At 36.2% G+C, this 22938-nt stretch overlaps 1 protein-coding gene across 1 annotated transcript in view; it reads right to left on the reverse strand.

The window, feature by feature from the left end:
* PTPN13 (protein tyrosine phosphatase non-receptor type 13) overlaps nt 1-22938 on the reverse strand; it is a 189152-nt gene that overhangs the window by 47849 nt on the left and 118365 nt on the right. The window contains exons 14-23 of the mRNA XM_029943587.1: nt 22481-22619; nt 21374-21526; nt 18401-18583; nt 15261-15423; nt 10508-10925; nt 10273-10370; nt 8720-8776; nt 1495-1584; nt 1040-1147; nt 732-863 (exon numbers count right to left, since the gene is read on the reverse strand). Of these exons, the coding sequence (XP_029799447.1) occupies nt 732-863; nt 1040-1147; nt 1495-1584; nt 8720-8776; nt 10273-10370; nt 10508-10925; nt 15261-15423; nt 18401-18583; nt 21374-21526; nt 22481-22619 (1541 nt within the window). The remainder of the gene's footprint in view (nt 1-731; nt 864-1039; nt 1148-1494; nt 1585-8719; nt 8777-10272; nt 10371-10507; nt 10926-15260; nt 15424-18400; nt 18584-21373; nt 21527-22480; nt 22620-22938) is intronic.

Raw genomic sequence — 22938 nt, forward strand, 5'->3', positions numbered from 1 at the left:
CCCTAGTATGGGTGCTTCTTTCACAAACACGGCCTCACCACTTGAGCCTCCAAGCAACTCTGTGCAAGGTAGACAAGGCGCAGCCAAGATCACTGTCTCCTCCTTAAAGAACGGAAAATCACCATAGCTCAAACTCGTCATCTAATCTTCATCAAGTGCCCCCTTTCTTCCACACCTTGCTAATGGCAGGAATTATGAGACAAAATGACATGGTCTTTTTTGTTAGATTTCTGATACTTTTTTTTCTTCTTTTTTAAAGTTTTTTAAAAAAAACATTTATTTTTGACAGAGAGAGAGAGAATGAGCATGAGCTAGGGAGGGGCATAAAGAGGGAGACAAAGAACCCGAACCAGGCTCCAGATTCTGAGCTGTCAGCACAGAGCCTGATGCAGGGCTCTAACTCGAACTATGACACTTAACCAACTGAGCCACCCAGGCGCCCCAAAGAATTTTATTTCTGATTCGGACTAAGAAATTTACTTAAGTGTCATCAATTTTGCACAACAAATCCATTTTATGCATATATTACTAAAGATGAATGAGATAGGAAATCTTACAAGTGATGAATGAAAAGTTACCCTAATGCATAATATTAAAACAAACCAGAACTACATATATCAAATTTTCAGAAAGGAAGTAAGTAACTTAAATCTAATTTATTAGGCCATGATTTGAAGTTTTTTGTGAAAAGTGAAACAGGATGCACAGCTAAGAAACATCTACAACATTACCTTTGGGTGTCTTTTCTTTTGGCTGAGAGATAACAAGTGTCACATCTTCAGGTGCATTCTGCAAAATTTCAACTGCAGCATGGTGGCTGACCCCCTCCAGACTCACACTGTTCACAGATATTAAACGATCTCCTGTAAAAATAGACAATCCAGTATTTTCAAAAATAAAGAGAAATTAATGCTAAATCTTAGAAATGTCACTGCCCCCTTCTTTACTCGTTTTGCCCAAGTTCCACTTTTATCATCTATCTATACAAATTCATGCCTGTCAGTTAAGTACTTAGGAAATTACCCAATATGTAAAGTACCTGGCTTTAAGCATCCATCCAAGTCAGCTGGTCCTCCAGGGGTAACTGAACTAATAAATACACCTAGATCCAGTCTTCCCATCTTCTCCCCACCAATAATTTGAAATCCTGTGAAATAGCACATTTAAAAAAGATTTTCATATACTGGTGTTTTCAGGGACTAATGATCAGTCTGTCCAATACACAGAAGTGTAGAGATTCTTATATATAATACAATATATAATATAATATATAGGTAATACACCTGAGAAATATAATACATAGGTAACACCTGAGAAATGGGACTGTTACATTTAGTGGAAGATTTACCTGTGAGCATTTCATCTTCTGCACTTCCTGACTGGCTGGGTGGAGTGAAGGGGCCTCGGGCAGGCAACCGGTGCTCAATGCCAATACTTTGCTATAGACCTTTTCTCTGATTCTTACAAACCTCTAAGAATCTCAGAGTGACTTACCCAAGCCATACTTTGCATCCTTTTTCAGGTTCACTAAGGTGATCTCCCTTTCTGGTGAAGAAACCATGCTCCATCTTTTGTGTAGCACATCTATTGGAAAAGTATAATGTTAACATAAACATAACATGCTCAGGCACTAAGACTATCTGCTTATTCCAATTTAAATGTTAACATTTGATAGATAATATTAGATTACTTGGTCACTTTGATATTATATTTCAAGTAATGTCACACCATCATCTTATATTTTAATAGTGATTTATAGTTTATGAAAGAAAGGACTGATACTATCACCACATGGTTCAATATGTGATTATCATGACACTGATACTATCATGTTTATTCCTCAGAAGTAAGTATATTACAGTTACAAATGAGTAAGTAAATCTCCAGGGTTTAAATGATTTGAACAGGTTTACTCTGCTAGTACAGGCAAGAGCGAACCTTACACTTAGGTTTTCTGACACTGTTACTGTTATATTGTGGTTGACTTATTGCATTTTACAGTGCTCACTAGGGTAAGAATTTTCAACTAATAAGTGGTTCACACTTTTATTTATAATGACTAAAATATTCATGGTAAGTTGTATGGCAAAGCAACAACAAGAAAAAATGGATTTAATTCTTTTTTAAAGCTTATTTATTTTTGTGAGAAAGAATGAGAGAACGAGCAGAGGAGGGACAGAGGATCTGAAGAGGGCTCTGCTCCGACAGCAGAGGGCCTGATGTGGGGCTTGAACTCATGAACTATGAGATCATGACCTGACCTGAAGTCAGAAGCTTAACCAACTGAGCCACCCAGGCACCCTTGGATTTGCTTTTTACAAATTTTTACAAACTCTGTTAATAATGACTTGTCTAGCACATTTATGTTCTCAAAGTATTGTTATTTATTTCTTATTTGTGAAGCAATTTCATGAATTGAATTAGGTAAAGAAATTTTAAATCATCGTTTTGCAGATGAGGAATAATAGTTAATGACTTGTTCAACATTATGTTAATATCACTCTCAGCAAAATGCCTTCAGTTAGTACTTGATAAATGCTGGTTAAATAAATTGAGGGAATGTTAGCATCAGAACTAGAATTTACTTTTTCTTACTGCCAATGAGGCCTTTTTTGTTTTGAGTAGGTTGATCATTCACAAACATCTTCTAAATTAAGCCAATAAACATGCTACTTAATTGTTAATTAAATTACTTCATTTACTTAGCAGTCTGAGCATTTGAAAACACACACACACACACACACACACACACACCCTTTTCCTGTTATGGGCTGAATTGTGTCCCTTTATCCCACCCCCAAATTTATATGTTGAACTCTTAAATCCTTGTACCTCAGAACTTAACTGTATTTGTTAAAGTAAATAATTGACATGAAGTCATTAGAGCAAGTCCCAGTCCAGTATGACTGGTGTCCTCATAAGAGGAAACTTGAATACAGACATGTGCATGTGTGTGTGCATCCAGAGGGAAGACCATGTGAGGACAGAGGGAGAAGCTGGCCACCTAAGCTAAGGAGAGAGAGAGAGAGAGATCTCAGAAGTCAAGGCTTCTAACACCCTGATATCAGACTTCTAGCCAGAATGGTGAGAAGTAAATTTCTGTTGCTTTAGCCACCCCATCTGTGGAACCTTGTCTTAGCAGCGCTACAAATCAATATACCTTTTTAATGCTAATTATAATTTGTTAGTTCAAAAGGTTCGTGTGTGATGTGGTGGTAGATGAAAACAACACACTCAGCAAGATATTTATGTAATCTAAGCCCTCCAATTCATCTCTGCATGATTCTTACACACATTGAAGCTTTTTGAACATTACAGATGATCTGCCAACATATGGATAACTATGGATTTGAGACGGTATGAATAGGTCATAAAATAAGTAGTAATTTTTTTACACAACAGGTATTAATTGCTTAAATGACGCAAATGTGATAACTTCATGTTCTAGAAATAAAGCACTTAATATCATAAGGAGTAACAGCAATCATTTGCTCTCTGGAGTAAATTAATTTTATCTCTTAAGCACTAAGCATTAATGCAAGTTTGTTAGTGCCCTGGAGTATACATGTTCCTATTTCATTGTTTCTTTTTCACCAAAACATAGTTATAAACTTAGTTATAGTCAATAAGAGTAGAAGTAATTCAGTATTTCTAATTAATTTATAAGACCCCCCCCCAAAAAAACCCCTGGGCAATGGTGTGAAGAGCCTTATATATTATGTATGCAGATACACACATGTATATATATGATACAAAGTACATGAATTAGTTAATGCCTAGCTTAATATTATCATCTAAGTATCCAAAATACTTTTATCCCAAAATAGACAAATATCCTAATTTTCAGCTAGAACCAAATACAAGCTACAACAGAACAAAACCCATAAAATAAAATAAACAAGAGAATAAGATCAGGTTAAGTAGTAAATGTAAACTTTTGTCACCGTTGTGAAGATAAAGTCTGTTTGCTTTATGTAAATTGTTTTTGTCTTCAATTGTAAAACTAATCAATATTCTTAATGTTCCTAAGGGGTATGTTAGAAGTCAAAGGTATTGATTCAAAGAATAAAAATGCCATTTTCTTTTCCAATGCTTGAACTAACATGATAGGTTATTTATATTATTTATTTGGCTAATAAGCATGTGTGTATGTGCATAAAGATATTTCCCAGGTAAACATTGATGGAATACACACACACACAAACACACACACACAATAAATGTCCAATTTTTAAAACATATCTCCCTAATTAGGAGCAACAGATTAAGCTCTCTATATTCAAGGATTCACCAGTGGGATGTGAGTAATCATTCATTTGATGAATCTTTCATCCTTAAAATGTTGACTGAACAACTTTACTGTCAAAGTCTCTCACTAGGCAATTTGGGAAAATAAAACAAGATGATATATATGAAATCTGCTACATAGTAAATGTGAGCTGAATCAGATTAGGCTACAAGAGCAAAGATTGAGCCTTACTGATACATAGAAATGTTAACACTGTCAGTGAAATAGCGGCATTACAAAGGCCTGAATAAGGCGTGTAAGAGAGGTGAGGCCCCTTCCTGACAGAAATAAAGAAGACTTCAAGGAAATGGGGTAGGATTTTAATAAGTAGATTATGGGGCTGGTTATATAGCAACACAAGGAATTAGCAAAAGCTGAGATGGGAAGAAGGCAGAAAAGGTCCCGGAGAAATGTCATCCATCAGTTTGGATAGAGTATAAGATTTGAGTAGAGCGGAGATAAATATACTCTTTTGGAAAGGGAGGCTTTGTAACCCCACTTTTTTTTTTTAAAAGGGATGTCTTCCACCCAGCCCCTCACCCCACTCCCAGAGATATAAAGGAACTTACTAATGTGAGGAACAGAAAGAAGGAAGGTGTGCTGCTGCACGTGACTAGACAGTACTGTGAATATGCCCAGTTTCTCTTTGTATTCTATGTGCCTTCTACGCATATCCATGTTCAAAATACTTTTCCACTGGTTTAACAAAAAAGACAGAGGAGGAAGTATCCAAAATATATAGTACATGACAACTCAAGTTAACCGAAAGATATTTACAGAGTTCAATGAGGACTGAATAAAATTTGTGAATTCGTAAGCCAGGCTGCTAGATATTTCAGGTACCATTTCTAGATATTTCAAGACATTTCTTCTTCTTCTTTTTTTATTTGAGAGAGAGAAAGAGCAAATGAGGCAGAACAGCCAAGGCAGAGAGAGAGAATCTTAAGCAGGCTCGCAGAGGTTGACGTGGGGCTTGATCCCAGGACCCTGGGATCCTGACCTGAGCGTCAAAGTTGGATGCTCAAATGATTGAGACTTCCAGGCATCCCACAAGTATGAAGACATTTCTGAGTTACTGTTATTATTATATAAATAACCTTTAATATGGGAGGAGTACATATTTTTAAATCCTTAGAAGAATTTTCTTTTTCCATTAGTATATTCTATGATCACAGCAAATTCTACAAATATTTGAAAGTGAAAAAGAGGCTCAAATTCAAATTTCCTCTTCCTAAAATAACAGATGCTCATGTCATCCCCAGTGTCTACCTGGGAAATTTCTTTGTTATAACTGATAAATGTAAAATTTAGGAAGAAAAATGTCTATCTTCTCTGCATTAGGAGTGAGTTCCACCGTTGCCTTTCTCATTTCTCTTAAGGTTTCATGTGGACATAGTCCCCTAAATTAACTTTACATATTAATGATAGATATATCTGTGAGTAAACAGAATTTCCTAGGATGGGCATATTTCTGTCATATAATCAATCTAAGTATGAGCCAACAATTTTTTTCTTGCAAGAAAAATTGATTTTGTTGGTTATCGATAAAGACCCTTGTCAAATATCAAGCAGCTCCATGCTGCTGATTCTGGGAGGAACTGGACTGTAGGTAGTGTAGACTCTGGATAAATCTATCACTTACTTTAGGGAAAAAGACCCATTTCAAATCGTGGGGATGATGAATCAGCAGGACATTATTAGTATAAAAACAAAGGCAGGTATTTTTCATTATTATCCTAATATACTAACTGCCTCAGTGGTTGGGTAAGGAGGATAATAATGGAAAATTTGGTGTTTTATTTCTGTAAATTTGGGGTCATATAGCATCTCTGGGACTTATTTAACTCAACCCACAGAATGTGAAAGCTTGGTTTGAATATAGTATAAAGTTCCTTTCAGTCTCAATTTAGTTGACTTTATTTATTGCTTCTGGTTAATTCCTGTTATCTGTTGAATTCTTTTGTGAGCACTTGACCCCATGCAGGACTCTGAATGAGATCATGACCAGAGATGAAACCAAGAGTCAGATGCTTAACTGACTGAATCACCCAGGTACCCTTTGCACATTATTTTTAAGAGTCCAGTGTTTGACCTCATTTTTGTGGTTTGGATAGGAAGGAAGGTGACAAATTAAAAGTTACTTTTCAACTATATGATAATCCTGAGTTATAGTAAAACAAGAAACTACTTTTACATAATTCTTATATATGTTCTATATTTTCTTCTCTGGTTTTTATTCTCTTGGGAAGAAATTTAAGTCTGTTTTTTCAAAGATTAAGCAACCTTTTTTTCCCTGAAATCACAATTAATCAGAGGATTATAATCCTCACCATATCTCTGGTTTCATAAGATTAGAAGGCTCATGCCTTTTTATCTTCTTTTTCAAGTTTCACATTCTTTAAGGGTCTCTGAACATTATAAGAGGTTAAGGTTGATTTTTTTGGGGTTGGTCTTTGTATTAAATGATGAACAGTTCAATATTAACTGATGCTCATTTCTAATTGTCTTCTAATAATCCTGACTAGCAAAGAAGAATATTGAAATGACAGTGAGAAGTCCTATATTTGATTCAAGGACAAGTAATTTAAAATTCTTGGGTACTCAGTTACCTTATTTGGAAAAATGTGTTTGCCATGCTCTATTGCATGAAAGCCTGATTCTCAACAGAGCACTAATTCAGTGCTACGTGGACGGATTCAAAGAGAATTTTGAAGAAAACAAGACTTGTCTGCAAGAGAACTGGCGCACACCTCCACAGGAAGGTGGGTTGGTCACCTTCCTCAGGAAGGAGGTGCCATCAGTAGGGGGTACTAGTCTCAGAAGATGAGGGTTCTGAAGGTTTAAACAGAGCAACTACCCTGTACATGTCACTCATTTGGTGGGCAGTGTAAATTCTTATTCTTTTCCATCAAATCCTAGGTTAAAACATTTTAGGTTCTCATCTTCTAATAGGTTATTACCCAGCTTCTTTCAAAACTTTACCTATAGAAATAATACCTACAAATGATTAGGCATTATTATGCTAGGAGACAGTATAAAGACTAGAGTATGGGGTCTGGAAATATACTTCTTGTATTCAAATCATGGCTCCCGCACTTGCCAGTTTTGTGAACTTCTGCACAACTCAACCTCTGGTTTCTTATTTGTGAAAAGGAAATAACATCAGCACCTACCTTAGAACAGTGTTTGGCACAAGTAAGTACTCAAGAACTATTAGTCAAAGTTTTTACCATTACGGACATGTTAAAACTGAGCTATTTCAGGTACAGAGATATTCTAAATTCAGTCCATGCAAGACATTTAGTCATCATAGAGCTATATATTAGGGTCTTAGTAACTTATGCCCAAGTATAAATTCACTGTTTCCTTCTTTAATATGTCCTCAGATATTTTTGAGTATTGATACATTAAAAAAATGAGATAAAAAATCCTTAATTTGCGAACTCTTTAAGATATTGTATTTTTACCCTCTGACTCAATACTACTTCTGAGGAAAGTTTTCCTGTCTTGAAGAATTGGTGTGTGTATTTCTATTAAAAAATGATAATTATACAAAATGCACTTGGTATCTGACAGTTTTAACCTACAAAAACTTAGTTTCATAGGGTTCAATCTACTCTTATACTTTCATTTTTCCCTTGGCTTTCAGAAAAATGAGAACTAAACTTAAGGGTAAAACTGAAACATTTTTGGAGAAAAGCCCTATATACACAGTAATAAGATATTCTTTATACTCAGTAAAGTTGTTAAAAGGATCAAATACGATAATGTAGATAAAAGTATTTTATAATCTAAACTAAAAAATTTGAATCCACGGACTCAGGTCACTATACAAAATTTCTTTCTACGACTGTGTTACTTCTTAGACACCTTCTAAACCGTAAATCTCAACACTTAATGTCTTTAAATCTTTCCATAATATTTTTGATAAGACTCGGAGGTAGTCCCTATTTAGTTCTCGAGCATCATTCCGGCCCCATATGCCTTCATCCGAGACCCTTGCAGTTACCTAAGTCTGTCATCCTCTCACTTGTCTCTGTCACTTGTCTGATGACACTATGACCTTGGTCTGGAATGCTTATTCACTAGCTTGCCTGGATTATTCTTCCTTTTATATTCAGATCCAGCTCAAGCATCCTCAGTTAAAACTCTTTAATCAAAATTACCTTCCACCTGAACTACTGTCTTAACTTCCCAATTAGTGTCTGTATTTATAATTTGCCATTTCTCTAGTTCATCAGTATTAATCTAAATCACAGCTCCCATCACATCACCATGGTGCTGAAAAATACAGCTCTCCTCTGACTCCAAGACAAAGCCTTAAATCCTCAGCATGGAGATGAAGACTCTTCAATATTATGTCCAGGATGATCTCATGAGGTACAGGAGAAAAGATATGAAAATGAGGGGAAAAACATTTTATAAACCTACCATTTTCTTTTAAGGGTACTTGGGATGAAGAATTTCCAGAACTATGCAAAGTCATTCCTGTGGCATAAATTAAATTATTAGACATTTTATAAAATGGTCAGATACTATTGTAGTAATTTCTGATAAATTCATAAAAATCAATAAAACATTAAGACGACATCATTTTTTTAATTTACACTCAAAAAACGTCTTCTGACAATGTCCAAGTTAAGCATATCAGCTTGTTTTGCAAATAAATTTAAATACAAGTGTATTGTTTTTGACAATGACATTTTGATATGTCAAATATGAAATGATGAAACTGAAATGAGTTTTAGAAGCATTTGTTCAAATGTTAAAAGAAAATTCAATCATCAGAATGAATAATCTTAATCAAAAAATAAATGCAGAAAAATATTAACTATTCTATATCTATGATGAATTTTTATGTAGATGAATGCTTTTCTAATGAAAATAGCTTAGAATCTATGAGATCCCATTATATATGAATACACGTTGAAAAGTATTTTTGAAAGATTGAATTGGTGTCTTCTTAGGCTATTTTCAACATACTGGGTGACCTATAGGGTGAAATCTTGCCTTTTATCTGAAGTCTTTCATCAATTTAAATTGATGATAGTCTCATCTTTGAAAGCTGTGGAAGCCTACATCAATACAGTAATGTTACTTTTCAAAAATATCTGTCAACAATAGACTAGAAGTCTCTTTTGACTTCATTTACTCCACAGATCTTCAATCCAACTACACATAAGAGAATTATTTTTACACTTTGTGTAATTAGGGCTCAACGATCAAACTTTGGTCTCAGCGAGAGTTAATTAGGATTATTTGGTAAAACAGCAGCAGAAGAGGTCGTCCTTGTTTCTCTTTTGTCTCCCCAGCTGTTTCTTACTCTGGGTAGTCATTCACACCTCTGTGCTTAAATATCTACTCCTCTGAAAGATTCCAGTGCCTTTCCCTTTTAAGATGCCTAAAACAACAAGAAACCTGAACTATTTATAAGGTAGTATACATCTATAAAATTCTACACTTAAATAATTCATATGCCCCAGCTAGCCGCGAGAATTGGAAAAACACTTAAATCAACTAAGGATTTCCAGCTACCAACCATAGTACATTTCATAAAATTATCTGGTTTCAGAGACAGTTTCATTCATGCTAGGCTGGAAGTGCCCTAAATAAACCCTTCTTTAAAAACTATAGTATGAGTGGGGTCCACCCTCACAAGCTTGTGGGGAAAATCCAGAGGGAGGCTATCCCAAACAAAGCCATGGTACCAGGCTGTGTCGGTTCTTTCAGCAAGATTGTCATGGTTTTTCTCTGTGACCAAGGGAAAGGGAAGTAACAGTCTGTGTCATGAAGTAATCACTTGTTAAATCAGTTTTTGATTTGACTTGGTGCATTTTTAAGCAGCCTAAAATTTCATATTCATGAGCAGTTTTGGCAATTAGGACAAAGAAGTAAAAATACTATCTTGGTAGCTAACATCATTTCATTCACTTCACTACGAGCATGAAGTATGGGAGAAAGAAGGTAAGCTTGTTTATGCTGACCTATAACATATGCTTGACCAGGGTCTTCAAAGGATGAGGAGTCTGATTCATGTTTCCTCCTTTCAGGACTTCTATTTAAACTTGCAACAGACTTTGAACTAAAGAGGGAAAAGGAAGGTAGGAGGGGGATGTGTCAATGTAAAAAGATATGGTGAAAATAATAAAACGTCAAAACAAAAACAAATGTATGAAATGTAGAATTTACAAAGACGTAGTTGGGTAATTACGTTCTTACTTATTAAGTTTTGTGAATCCTGCCAAAGATTCTGTATCAGATCTTGTCATCTGGTGTAATGGTTTTCCTACCAACTCCGCAACAGTTTGTGGTGGGGATTCCATGTTAACAATGACATTTTTCCGATGAGGACAGAGAGAGACCTGACTGAGATCGTGGTATGATTTACTCATCCCTCTAGGCTTTTCCTCCCAGGAAGCTTTGTCCCTCTTCTCTTCTGCACTGTTTTGCAATGGCTGGTAGAGCGACAGCTCTGAGCAGGAGAGCCTCTTCAGAATCTCAGCTTGAACGGACAGAGGCCGAAGGGCAAGTCTGTTCAGGGTGCTGCTGGCCAGACTGCCGGTGCTGACTGCTCGTCCCGTATTCAATCCTCTAACGGACTCTGCTCGGAGGTTCAGGCTCCTAAACGAAGCTCTCTCTACAAGGAAATAGGATGGCTTTACACGATGGGAACACCGCAATACCTTTATGAGAAGAGTTATTTCAATAAACCAAATACAGCATGCAGTTTTTTAAAACTGTTTTGATTGCCAAGGTAAGTAGTAGCTTTCCAACTGTGGCAATCGAGGATTTGAAAAAGGAGGCTGGAAGATTCTGGTTTTCAAACCATCTCTCCATCCCTGTAGCTTTCTCTACTTCATCTAACGAACGTTGTGCATCTAATTATGTTTGGGCTTCTGGCTTGCTGACTCCAAATTTCGGGTTTCAGTTAAAAATGACAACAACATTTGGCATGGAAATTTTCAACCCCAGCAGTGTCTTTGCTAAAATACCTGTAAGCCAAGGATGGGGAGAGGGAAAGATGAAGCCTGGAAGGCCAACATAGTGAGATCATGCCTGAAAAAGAAGCTACGCAGAGGAGAATTTTGCTCAGAGAAAAAGTTCTTGATCATTAGGTTTTAAAAAGCTACTGGCAGACTGTGGTGATGGTTGTGCAAGTCTGTGAATATACTAAAAACCACTGCATTGTACACTTTAAGTGGGTGAACCACATAGGATGTGAATTATACCTCAATAAAAATGTTACCACCACGGAAAAAAAGCTTTTACAGAAAATTATTTTTTGTTATTTCATTACTATCCCAATCTCACCTTCCCACTTCGTTGATTTTCTGTAATTTAAGTGAGGCTCAAGTGCCATGGGAGAATAAGGAATTATTTGCCTTCTTTCTTTATTGGTTTCTTTTAATTAACATAATCAAGAAGCTGGGGTTCTCTTTATGCTTAAATTCCTTTCACTCTGAAATACACATCCAAAGTCTTTCAGAGGCTAAATTTAGAGAAATACTTTACAACAAGTGCCTGATTAATCTATTTTGTGAGAGCCAATGTCATGGAAGTATTTGACCATTTGAGGCTATTAACTAAGTAGCACTGTATCACAGAATTTTAGCATCAAAATTCTTTCATGTAAATAAAGGGCCAGGAGCACAAAATTTCAAATGATTTCGTTGTTCATGCACTAGTAATGCACATTACAATGCGCCCTGTTCGGTGTCCCCATGGAAAGTACCAACCCTGTGTTGCACTCTAGAAGGACTAAGGCTGCACCACTATATAAAACAGCTGCAAAACTTCCTTAAAAAAAAAGTCAAATGTTGCTAATTTTGATCTTCCAACTCTGTTTCATTTATCTTCCAATTCCTAGGAAGATTAATAATTAATATTTCACCTCAGACATAAAAAGATAGGACAACACTTAAGATTTTTAATATGCATCAGAATGAAGATTAGATAGGTTTCATTATCAACAGGAAAACTCAATGTTCTTTCTCTGAAGTAGGAGTGAATGCCAAGTTAAAACATGAGAATAAAAATAAGATACTGGTTTAAAAATTCCCAAATGATCTGTTACCTTAAGATAACAGTTTTAGCAGAGCAGGTAAATATATATATATATTTGCTTTGAGAGCAAACTATAATCAAAGATACAAAACTGAGTCTTACACAGATTCAACTACCAAGAAATGCCTTTACACCCAACAGATTTCTTCACCCATAAGGACAAAGTACACCAAACTTTGGGACAAATAGGGACAAACTGTTTTGTAAACCTATCAAAGATTATGCTATTCAACTCCAGTCATAGCCTCCTCCTGGGTAGGACTTAAAGTACTGCATGTATGGGTTGGATGGAAGCATAAACCACCATTTATCTGATCTGTCCTTAATCCCTTTCACCTGGAAAGGACCCCAATATGGACCGCCAGGATGGGAAAGGACACTGGAATGAGCCTACATCCTAATACTAATGTTTCAAATTTGAACTTAAAGGCTCGCTAGTTCCGCACGGTGTCTGCAATCCACACTACCTCATCTCTGCTTGTGCTATTTGTTCAGTCCCTTGTACTCTTTTGTATCCCCTTCTACTGTCAACTTAAGTATATGCTTTTCTGGGGAGAGAGACTTCATTTATTTTTGTTACCCCACAGCACCCAGCATGATATCTTACAAGTAGTAAGTGCTCAACAAATGATTATTCATTTGACTTTATGTATGAAATTAATTCTATTTGATGAAAACTTATCAAATAGAAATTAAGATATCAGGGTTCCAGCCTCATTTGACCTCTATGAGGTTAGGTGAGACACTATGCTCTGAGCCTGTTTCCTTGCCAGCAGAAGTTTGATTTAATGGCCTCTAAGGTTCTAGCACCAACATTCTATAATGTGAAAGAAGTAACATATAACTGTTAGCCCACCAGCCTCTTAAAGACAATACCAGTTATTTTCACTTGTCTAGTGCAAATAGTTAAGTACGCAGGTAGTTACTTTTAAGCCATTTTAAGCAAAAAATAATTCATTTGAAGGTTTAAGAAAATCTGGGATAAGATGTAGATAATACTGTCTTAAAGTGGTTTAACATAGGAGTTCAAGGATACACAGCTTTGTGTTCCTTGGTGCAAACCTGTGAAATACATAGGGCATTCCTACTTTGTGGATCAAGAAAATGAGACTCCAAGAAGTCAGTTACTTTCCTAAAGGGGTCACTATACTGCTACTACTACTACTATTTTTATCAGCGGTAGTAGTGGTAAAACAATGTTGATGATGGTGAGGATAACAATAATATTTATTCAATACTTACTCTGTATCGGCACCTTTAAGTTGTTTACATGTATGAATTCATTTCACTTTTACAACAACCTCACGATATAGGTATTATCATTATGATAATCATTTTACAGATGGGGAACTAAGGCAGAGAGTTTAAGTGCCTGCCCAAGGTTTCAGAGCTTGTCAGTAGTGGAGTGAGGTTTGCACACTGGCAGTCTGGCTCCATAGTTCATGCTCTTAACTCCTATACTATATTGTTCTTCAGTGTACGAAGTGTTGAGGATGAAAGGCTAACTTTGTAGTTTTGTCTTTAGATTGTTTTTCATTATAGCACATTATACCACATCTGTAATGGTGCAACCTTCAATGGTTCAATTTTCATCTGTATTGAATAGAGTATTATTCCAAGTAGGAAAACTGATAGCTCTAATAAGTTTGATACTTCACTGCACTTTTAAAATATAAGAGCATACAGTTTCTCTAGGAGAGCAAAGTACAGAAAGAAAAGGCATAATTAGATTACGTTACATAATCACCATATTTTAGCATACATAAAAATCATTACTGAGGAAAGCCTGTTAAAATGCAGATTCCAGAGACCCAATACCCAAAGATGGTGATTCACCAAGTTTCAGGGAGGTTTGTGGAATCTTCATTTTTAATAAGCATACAGACCCTACCATCTTGACCACGAAAGAGTGAGAAACATCTATTCATAGGCTGTCATCACCCCAGTCTGATCCTATAGGGGACACATTTTTTGGTAGGATTTCAAGATGTGAGGAAGTTTGGATATGGCATTCATAGGACACTCTGTGCTGCAAACGGTCACTGGTGCCATTCCATTAAATTTCAAGATCAAATTCGTCAGAGTATGTCACAAAAAACTGTAAGAATTTACTATGCGCAACTAGGTTTTCTATAACTTTAATCTCTACATGTGGTCTTACAGAGTAGTCTTCTAATGTTTCAGTTCTGACAGATATTTTTTTCAGAGCTGAATTAGTTCCTTCTGATGGTTCCTTTTCAAAAGGAACTGAAACCACTCTCCTGAGCATTTATACTAGGCATGGTGGTTATGCATCTCAGTCTCTGAGTAGGGACACACTCAGGAAAACCTAATGGGGAAACCTGCCGCCCCCACCTGTTACGGCGTGTAACTCCACCATCCTGGATGCACCCTCCCCTGCTCCCTGCCCTGTTTCCCATGTACTTCCCCCTCACCTGGAAAGCCCTGCCGTTTATCTTTAACCTACTTAAACATTCTGGCCTCTGATCTCCCTTTTTTCTTACAGTGTAGATCATGTATTCTGTATGATAGGATTTGTTATTAAAACCATGACCCTCTATTGTGTACTATTGTTTCATGCACATTGGTCTTTCCTGCCCAAATAGTATGTAACTTTACTATGGGTAGTGACTCTGACCCAAATTTAATACTTACATCAGTTAGTCTAATGATAAATACAAAAAAAAAGATTTCAACAGATACTCCCTGACAGATATGGGGTACTGTTTTCAAAATGAACATGAAGTTGAAATCTTGGCTTCATCTGTGGCACCTTCATAAACTTGACTTAGCCATTGAACATCTACATACCTTGTAACTTTCATCTTCAACATGGAAATTCTCTTAAAATTTGTGGCAAAAATCAAGCACACCCCCTAATCGTCTGACCCAGTTTGCTTCTCCTTACCCATATCTTGGGCATCTTGGTTGCTCTGTCTCGCTCTCATCTGCAGCTGGAACTTGTGCTGGGAAGAGCACAGGTGCAGCAGGTACTGGCACACCTTACTGTTGTCTGTCTGGAAGGCATGTTTTATTCCATCTGATGTGTTCTGCAATGTGATTTTCTTTTTCTACAATATTAATCAAGGATATTAATAATTAGGATGTTTTCCTATCACCTTCTGACATAACTAAATTCTGTAAACAGTAATTAATAAGTAGAGATATTCTTTTTATTTCCCATGAGGCATGAGTATTCCTTGACGTGCCTCTAACATAAACATGAAAAAAATATAACCCTGTGATTGTACAGATTCAGGAAACAAATGAAATTAATATTGTTTGTCACTTTCAGAAATTATAGCCTGGATCAGATAGTATACCAGATATCGGCAAGGGAAAAATTTCCTTTAATGAGATTATTGACATTTTGAATTTACTACAATGTTTACAAATACAAAATCTGTTTGAAAAAGACACTACGGAAATATGTTCTTCTTGGGTAAGGAAATGAAGTTCAACAAAAATTGATTTATTAATATATAAGAGCTGTGATTCTGCCAAGAAGAATCTTGGCCTGTAGGCTGGGATAGAAATTGTGATAAGTTAACATGTGGGAATGGAGAAGCACTGGGTAACATGGCTGCTGGCATGAGAGATAAAACACATCAATATTTAGAAAGACTGATTCCTGCATTCAAATTCAGGAGAAACAGGAGAACCACCAGGTAGTGTTATCTCTCATATGTTTATTGAAAAATGAATGTCTCTTGCTTAAGAGGGCATCTGAAATGTTGCAACCTCTGGTGAGGCTTACAGGTGATTTGTACTTCTTAAAAGATTAACATTCAGCATGCCAGGGATCTAAGACTAGTATCTCTGGAGACTTGCTTGGATCCAGTTAGATTCTACTCTAGCTTTTGGTTGCTTCTACTGTGCAATTATTTTCCCTATTCATGTCCCTTGTGTTCAAAATGGAGAAGCAGGCATAGGAAAGTCAAATTTGGTAAGCCTCACAAATGACAGAACAACAGAGTATTACTCAAACCTCAATCATGCAGGTGTCTTCATAATTTCTGATCTCGTTTATTCATAAATTTTGAAATTGACTTTGCTTACTTACATAAACTCATTTAAGCTTTATATCACAACTATAAGTAGAAAACTAGTACCACTTGCCATAAATAGAATCCAGCTATTAAAAATATGTAATCAGTGCAATAAAAACAAAATAAGATTATTAAATTCTAGCTGGATGTATTGCCAATGAAATCTCTGTTCTCTCTTTGTTAAAAATGGAAATCAGCATGTAGTAAAGAGGAGTTAAAGACAGAGTAGCAGCAAACTAGTATTTTGATTATCAGTAATATACCTACTTAACTATTCAAATAGTTACAGGTTTCAAACAAATTATAAAAATAATTTACTCTAAGTGTTTACTGATAGACTGGATAAGAAATGTGCCCAAGGGATTTCAATTGTGAGAGATGAGAAGGGCAAAGGGTGACTTTTCCATCTCCCCAGAGGCGAGTGGGGAAAAAAAGGAGGGCTAAAGAGAGAGCTCTGTGTTGGAGAAGGAACTTTAGGATAAACAAGTTTTGTTAAACACAAGGATCAGTCTTCTTGGGAATGTGGTCTATTCTCTATTACTGGAGATCTTTAAAGATGAGCTAATCATAGCCCCTTCTATATACAGCAGAGCTAGTGTGATAGCTTGGCAAACAACAGAGAGCTGAATGCTGGACAATTTATTTGATTTGTTGCCTTTTGTAAACTGGTCAAAATTAGATTTGTATTTAATTAATCTAAGGTTTCCCATAGATATTTGCTCTGCCAGCATTTCCATTGGGGAAGGTAAATTATACCCAGGTAATTTCCTGGTCTTGACTATCTTAGAAAATGAGAATGTTTGGGCTTTCCTGAGAGAACATATTATTATCTGGTAATCTTAGTGGTACCTCTGAGTTTCACAGGAAACCAACCAACTAAGCATCAAGTCTAGAACTGATTTCAAAAGGTCTCAAGGTTGAAGATTAACCAGAGTGATTTGGGACCTTGAGACGGGTATCCTTACAAATCTTGTTCTAGTGAGACCATATTTCAGCCCAAATAGGAACTAGAGATGTCAGTAGTCTCTGAATACCATTACGAAAACAGATACCTCAACATAATTTTTGATTCATCTCTTGGGCTTCCCAATTGCATTTCAATGTTCAGATACTCCACAAGTACTTTCAAAATCAAAATATGGCTTTACAGCTCACTATATTTCATAAACATGATATTCTAAAAGTTTATCACCACAGAGAGTATACACTAAAGCTTAAATCTGCAGAAAGTCCTGGGACATTAAAACTAAAAACGTCCTTTAGTTCATAAAATCCAGTACATTTCTGGACTGCTAAAATTCGAACACAGTTGCTGTGAGGGACCCAGTATTGAGTTAGACAATTTTATTTTAAATAGATTAGAGGAGTTTCTCCATGTGAGAAGTTAGTATCTTAGAATAAGTTCTGAATTAACAGAAAAGTCAACTTGGTTGTAATTTAACTAAAGTTAATTGAGCATGTAACCAGCTAGGAATGTATACTACTATTCTTTTAAAAATCACTTCCTCTGACTACTTCACTTAGCATAATACCCTCAGGTTTCATCCACGTAGTTGCAAATGGCAAGATGACTTTACTCACATGAGGAGTTTAAGATACAAAACAGAAGAACATGAAAGAAGGGAAGCAAAAATAATATAAAAACAGGCAGAGGGACAAACATAAGAGACTCTTAAATATGGAAAACAAACAGAGGGTTACTGGCGGGGTTGTGGGAGGGAGGATGGGCTGAATGAGTGAGGGGCCTTAAGGAATCTACTCTATTAAAAAAATTAATTAAGAAAATAAAAAATAAAATCACTTCCTGAGAAAACTAAAACCAAATAAAATCTCCATAATACTTCCTACAACTAAGAAAGAGTTAAATAGTATTAAAATTTTTGAGCCCTACTGAATAGAAGGGTCTAGAGTTTACTAAGGAAAATCAATTAATATGTTACATTTGGAATAGATAACATCTATTTTAAAATATAATGAAACAGAGTTAAAATGAACATACAGAAAAAGAAATCTTCTTGGTTTCCCTCCATGGAAAGCGAAGGACCAATGTGCGAACTCCATTGTGAACCTCAAATACCAGGACGCCTTTAGAGCAGACTCCAAGCAATATTCCCGTTTGTGACTTTTTCTCAGGGTGCACTCGATGAAAATGAGCTCCATATTCTGTCAGTCTTTGACAGACCTGTTGGGACAATACGACACCATAGCAATGCACCTTGGTAAAAGGTGACATAAAGATACAGAAGTTGTGCCATCAACTTTAATATGGAAAGAAGTCTTTTCAACAAATGTGCTCAATTAAATGGATATTCACACACAAAAAAGTGAATCTCGACCCTTACTACACCCAGTATGTGAAAATTAACCCCAAGTGGATCACAGACCTAAATATAGCAGCTAAAACTGTAAAGCTTGGAAAATCATTGTGGGTGTAGGCTTGACAAAGATTTCTTTGATGGGACATAAGAAATGAATCTTATAAGTGAAAATTGGCAAACTGAAACTTTTGTTCTTCAGAAGTCAATGATAAAATATAAAGGCAAGCCACAGACTAGGAGATAACTATAAATACATATATATAATATATATCTGATAAAGAATTGCATCCTGAATATACAAAAACCCCGTACTTCTCAGCAATAAGAAGACACATAACCAGATATAAACACATGAAAAGATGCCCAATGTAAAAAGTAATTAGGGAAATATAAATTAAAACCACAATGATATGCCATTACTTACCCACTTCAATAGTTAAAGTGAAAAAGACTGAACGTACCAAGAATTGAGGATGTGGAGCAACTAGAAATCTCACACATTACTGGTAACACTATGAAGTTGGACACCCATTTTAGAACAATTTGGCAGTTTCTTATAAAGTTAAACATCCACTTACCATAGGTCCCAGCAACCGTACTATCAGGTAGTTACTCAAAAGAAATATAAACTATATATATGTTCACAGAAAACAGTGTATTTGAACGTTGATAGCAGCTCTATATCCATTAACTGATGAAAGTGTATCTGTACGAAAGAAAACTACCCAGCAATAAAAAAAAAAGAAAGAAAAAAAATAACCCCTACTGATACATACCATACTATGGATAGATCTCAGAAGTATTATTCTAAGTGAGAAGAGACAGATACAGAAGATTACATAATATATAATTCTTTACATGAAACTCTAGACAAGAAAAAACTATGGTGATAGAAAGCAGAGCAGTAGTTGCCAAGGGCTGGAGTGGGGGTAGGGGGAGCAGACAGACTGTAAAGGGACACCTTTTTGGTGTTGGAAATCTGTTATATCAGAGGTAGGAAAAACTTCTTCTTTAAAGGGCCAGATATGGGACACCTGCCTGGCTCAGTCCAAAGAGCATATGACTCTTGATCTCAGGGTTGTGAACTCAACCCCATGCTGGGTGTAGAGATTACTTAAATAAATAATTTTAAAAAATACAAAGGGCCAGATAGTAAATACTTCAGGCTTTGTGGGGGAGGGTCATACGATTTCTGCTTTAACTACTCAACTCTGCTGTTACAGTGTGAAAGCAGATATAGACGATATGCAAACAAGTTAGTATGGCCAAGTTCCAATAAAACTTTATTTACAAAATAAACAAACCACAGTTTGCTAACCCTTGTTCTTCATCATGATTATAGGGATAGTTGCTCAACTGTATATATTTCTCAAAATTTACTGAACACTCAAAAGTTGTTAATTTTATTATGTGTCAATTATGCCTCAATAAAACAGTTTTGCAGAAAGATGAAGGTTTTTCAAAGGCAATACAGTATAGAGCAGAAGTGTAACTTTAGATAGGTGTTTTAATGAGATTTTAAAAACTTCAGGTTAGAAGAAAGATGCTAAAGTTAAAGAGAACAGAGTAATGGTATATATTATTTAGGAGTAGGGCAACCTACTTATGCATTAAGCATGCTACCTACACAGAGAAAGCTAAAGCTCAAAAAGGTTAAATAGATTGTCCAAGTTCACAAAGCTGATTGAAACAAGAATTCAAGTGCAAGGCTGTCTGACTATAAATTCCTATACAAATTCTTGCCACTGTGCTAATCTTTTACCTGTGCTAATAAAAAATGACAGATTTTGATATTTATGTTCTACAAGTATAAAAATGTAATAACCAAGAGAAAACATAACTACATAATTTATTGCCTTTAAATGTTGACTCAAACAAAATAAACCACCTTGTCTTTCATACCATAAATTCTAGATTAAGGTGGTGTAAGTCTGTCAGTGAAACCCTTTCACAGACACTTGTAGGGCTGGGAAACTTGGCTCCCTTCATAAGAGGCAGCAGATGGAAGGAATACTGTTACATGTTAGGGAGGTGAACTAGGAGAATGTCCTAAAAGTTTCTTTTCAACAGAACACTATACTTGCTATTCGTGTTGGAAGTTAATATAGTGCTATCCTTCTAGTTATGGTAGAACTAGAACCATAAACCAGTTTTTCTGACCCCCTTCTATTATGTTAATTGTTTGATATTAGTTTAAAGACCATTTTTAGAAGATATAATTGAATTTTAATCCTTTTAAGAAAAAAAACCAAAATAATTCTAGAATCAATATGAACTCAACTCCTAGATCTAGTCAGTTGCAAAAATCCAGTTGTTACTTCTTTATAATATATCTTGATACATTTATAATGTATTTTGAGTATGAAATGGAATAAAAGCAGAGAATCCACTGTCAGACAGATATGGGTTCAAATCACTGTTTTGTCCCAGATACCAGCCATCGACTTTGGAAATGTTACATTGCTTCTTTGAGCTTCAGTTCTCTCTTTTACAAGATAATTAAAATATTATGGTTTTAATCTGGAATAAGTCAGATGAGATAATGAATAGTATTCAGTTATTGGCAAATGAGCTTTTAGATACATGTCCTCCAACATTTCTTGCTTACTTTGAAAAAGATACAAAGTTTATCATTTGTAACCTTGCATGCTTACCTTTAAAAATTCTAACTCTGTCTCTTTTTCAGAAGCTCCCAAATAGGTATTATGTAATTTGGGTAACTCTTCTTTAACATAGGATAAATCAAGTTTCTCCATCACTCTGGGAGGCAAATAATGCTCCAGTCTAAAGTAAGACACACCATGAACCTGGAAAAGAGAACGTGTGTATAAGCAATTGTTTGCCCTCTTCCTTCTATCTTAAAGTTCTTGCCTAAACTGAGAGGTAAGACACTTGAAATTTTTTTTAATGTTTATTTATATTTTGAGAGAGAGAGAGAGAGAGAGAGAGGGGGAGAGAGAGAGAGAGAACAGGGGAGGTACAGAGAGAGACAGAGACCAATCTGAAACAGGCTCCAAGCTCTCAGCTGTCAGCAGAGCCCACCAGGGGGCTCACCCTTGTGATCTGTAAGTTCATGACCAGAGCCAAAGTCGGACGCCCAGTGGACTGAGCCACCCAGGCATCCTGAGATAAGACACTTTTATTTAGACTTCTCCCTGAGGAGTTTTAGGGGAAATGCATCAGTCTTTGTCTTTCATTCAGTGAGGTAAAATGACTGAACTGATTAGCAAGCTTAAGGAGACTGACGACAAGGGGCAAATGTCACGATAGTCAGGGTTCATGTGATGAAGGATGCTACTCGAGTGGCATGCTCTTGCCCTGGCTTCCTCTTAGATCCACTTTTTTCTGGAACAACTGGCCAAGAACATCTGTTCTCTGCCCTTTCGAGCTCTGCTAGGTTCTTAGGCCATACTGCATGGGTCCACGTGGAAGGCAGAAGATCCCTTTGATCTAGATGTGGCTGGTAAGCCCTGTGCCTGGTATCTACTAATTAGAAATTGGGAGGAGATACTCTGAAATTGTGAAACAGGAAATTTTACACAGGAAAAAAAAGAAAGAAAGAAAAGGAAAGCTACACTGTATGATTTTATACACGAATGTATGCAGGGAACATGGTCACTTTGAGGTGCCAAACTAGCCTCAAAAATCTCCAAATGTAAATAGCAAACACATCAACCAGGTTCAGTTGTTGTTGTTTTTTTTTTATGCTGAGGATAGAAGTATCAATAAAAAGGTGGCCCTGGAGAAAAAACAAATCCTACCTCTGGTTGATAATCTCCATACTCAGCCTGGAGAGCCAAAGATGCCAGCAATAAAGAAGTCTCATCGTCACAGTGCACCCTCTCCTCCAAGATATCCTTTCGCAGCTGAAGATAATACTGATGACAAGTCAGAGTGTGTCTGAAATAAAAATACACACAGAAAACATGTAAGCTTTATCTTGAATCTAAGATGGTTTTTATTACTGGCCTATAAATTTAGTTCCCAAGATGGTTTATGATCAACCTTTTTAAAAATGTTTATTTATTTCGAGAGAGAGAGAGCGCAGGAGCAGGGGAAGGGCAGAGAGGGAGGAAGACAGAGAATCCCAAGCAGGCTGTGCTGTTAGCATGGAGCCCAAGGAGGGGCTCAATCATAAGATCACAACTAAGCCAAAATCAAGAGCCAGACGCTTAAATGACTGAGCCACCCAGGCGCCCCTATTATTTAGCTTTCAAGG

The sequence above is a fragment of the Suricata suricatta genome, chromosome 1 (assembly GCF_006229205.1).
Source record: "Suricata suricatta isolate VVHF042 chromosome 1, meerkat_22Aug2017_6uvM2_HiC, whole genome shotgun sequence".
Classification (NCBI taxonomy): Eukaryota; Metazoa; Chordata; class Mammalia; order Carnivora; family Herpestidae; genus Suricata; species Suricata suricatta.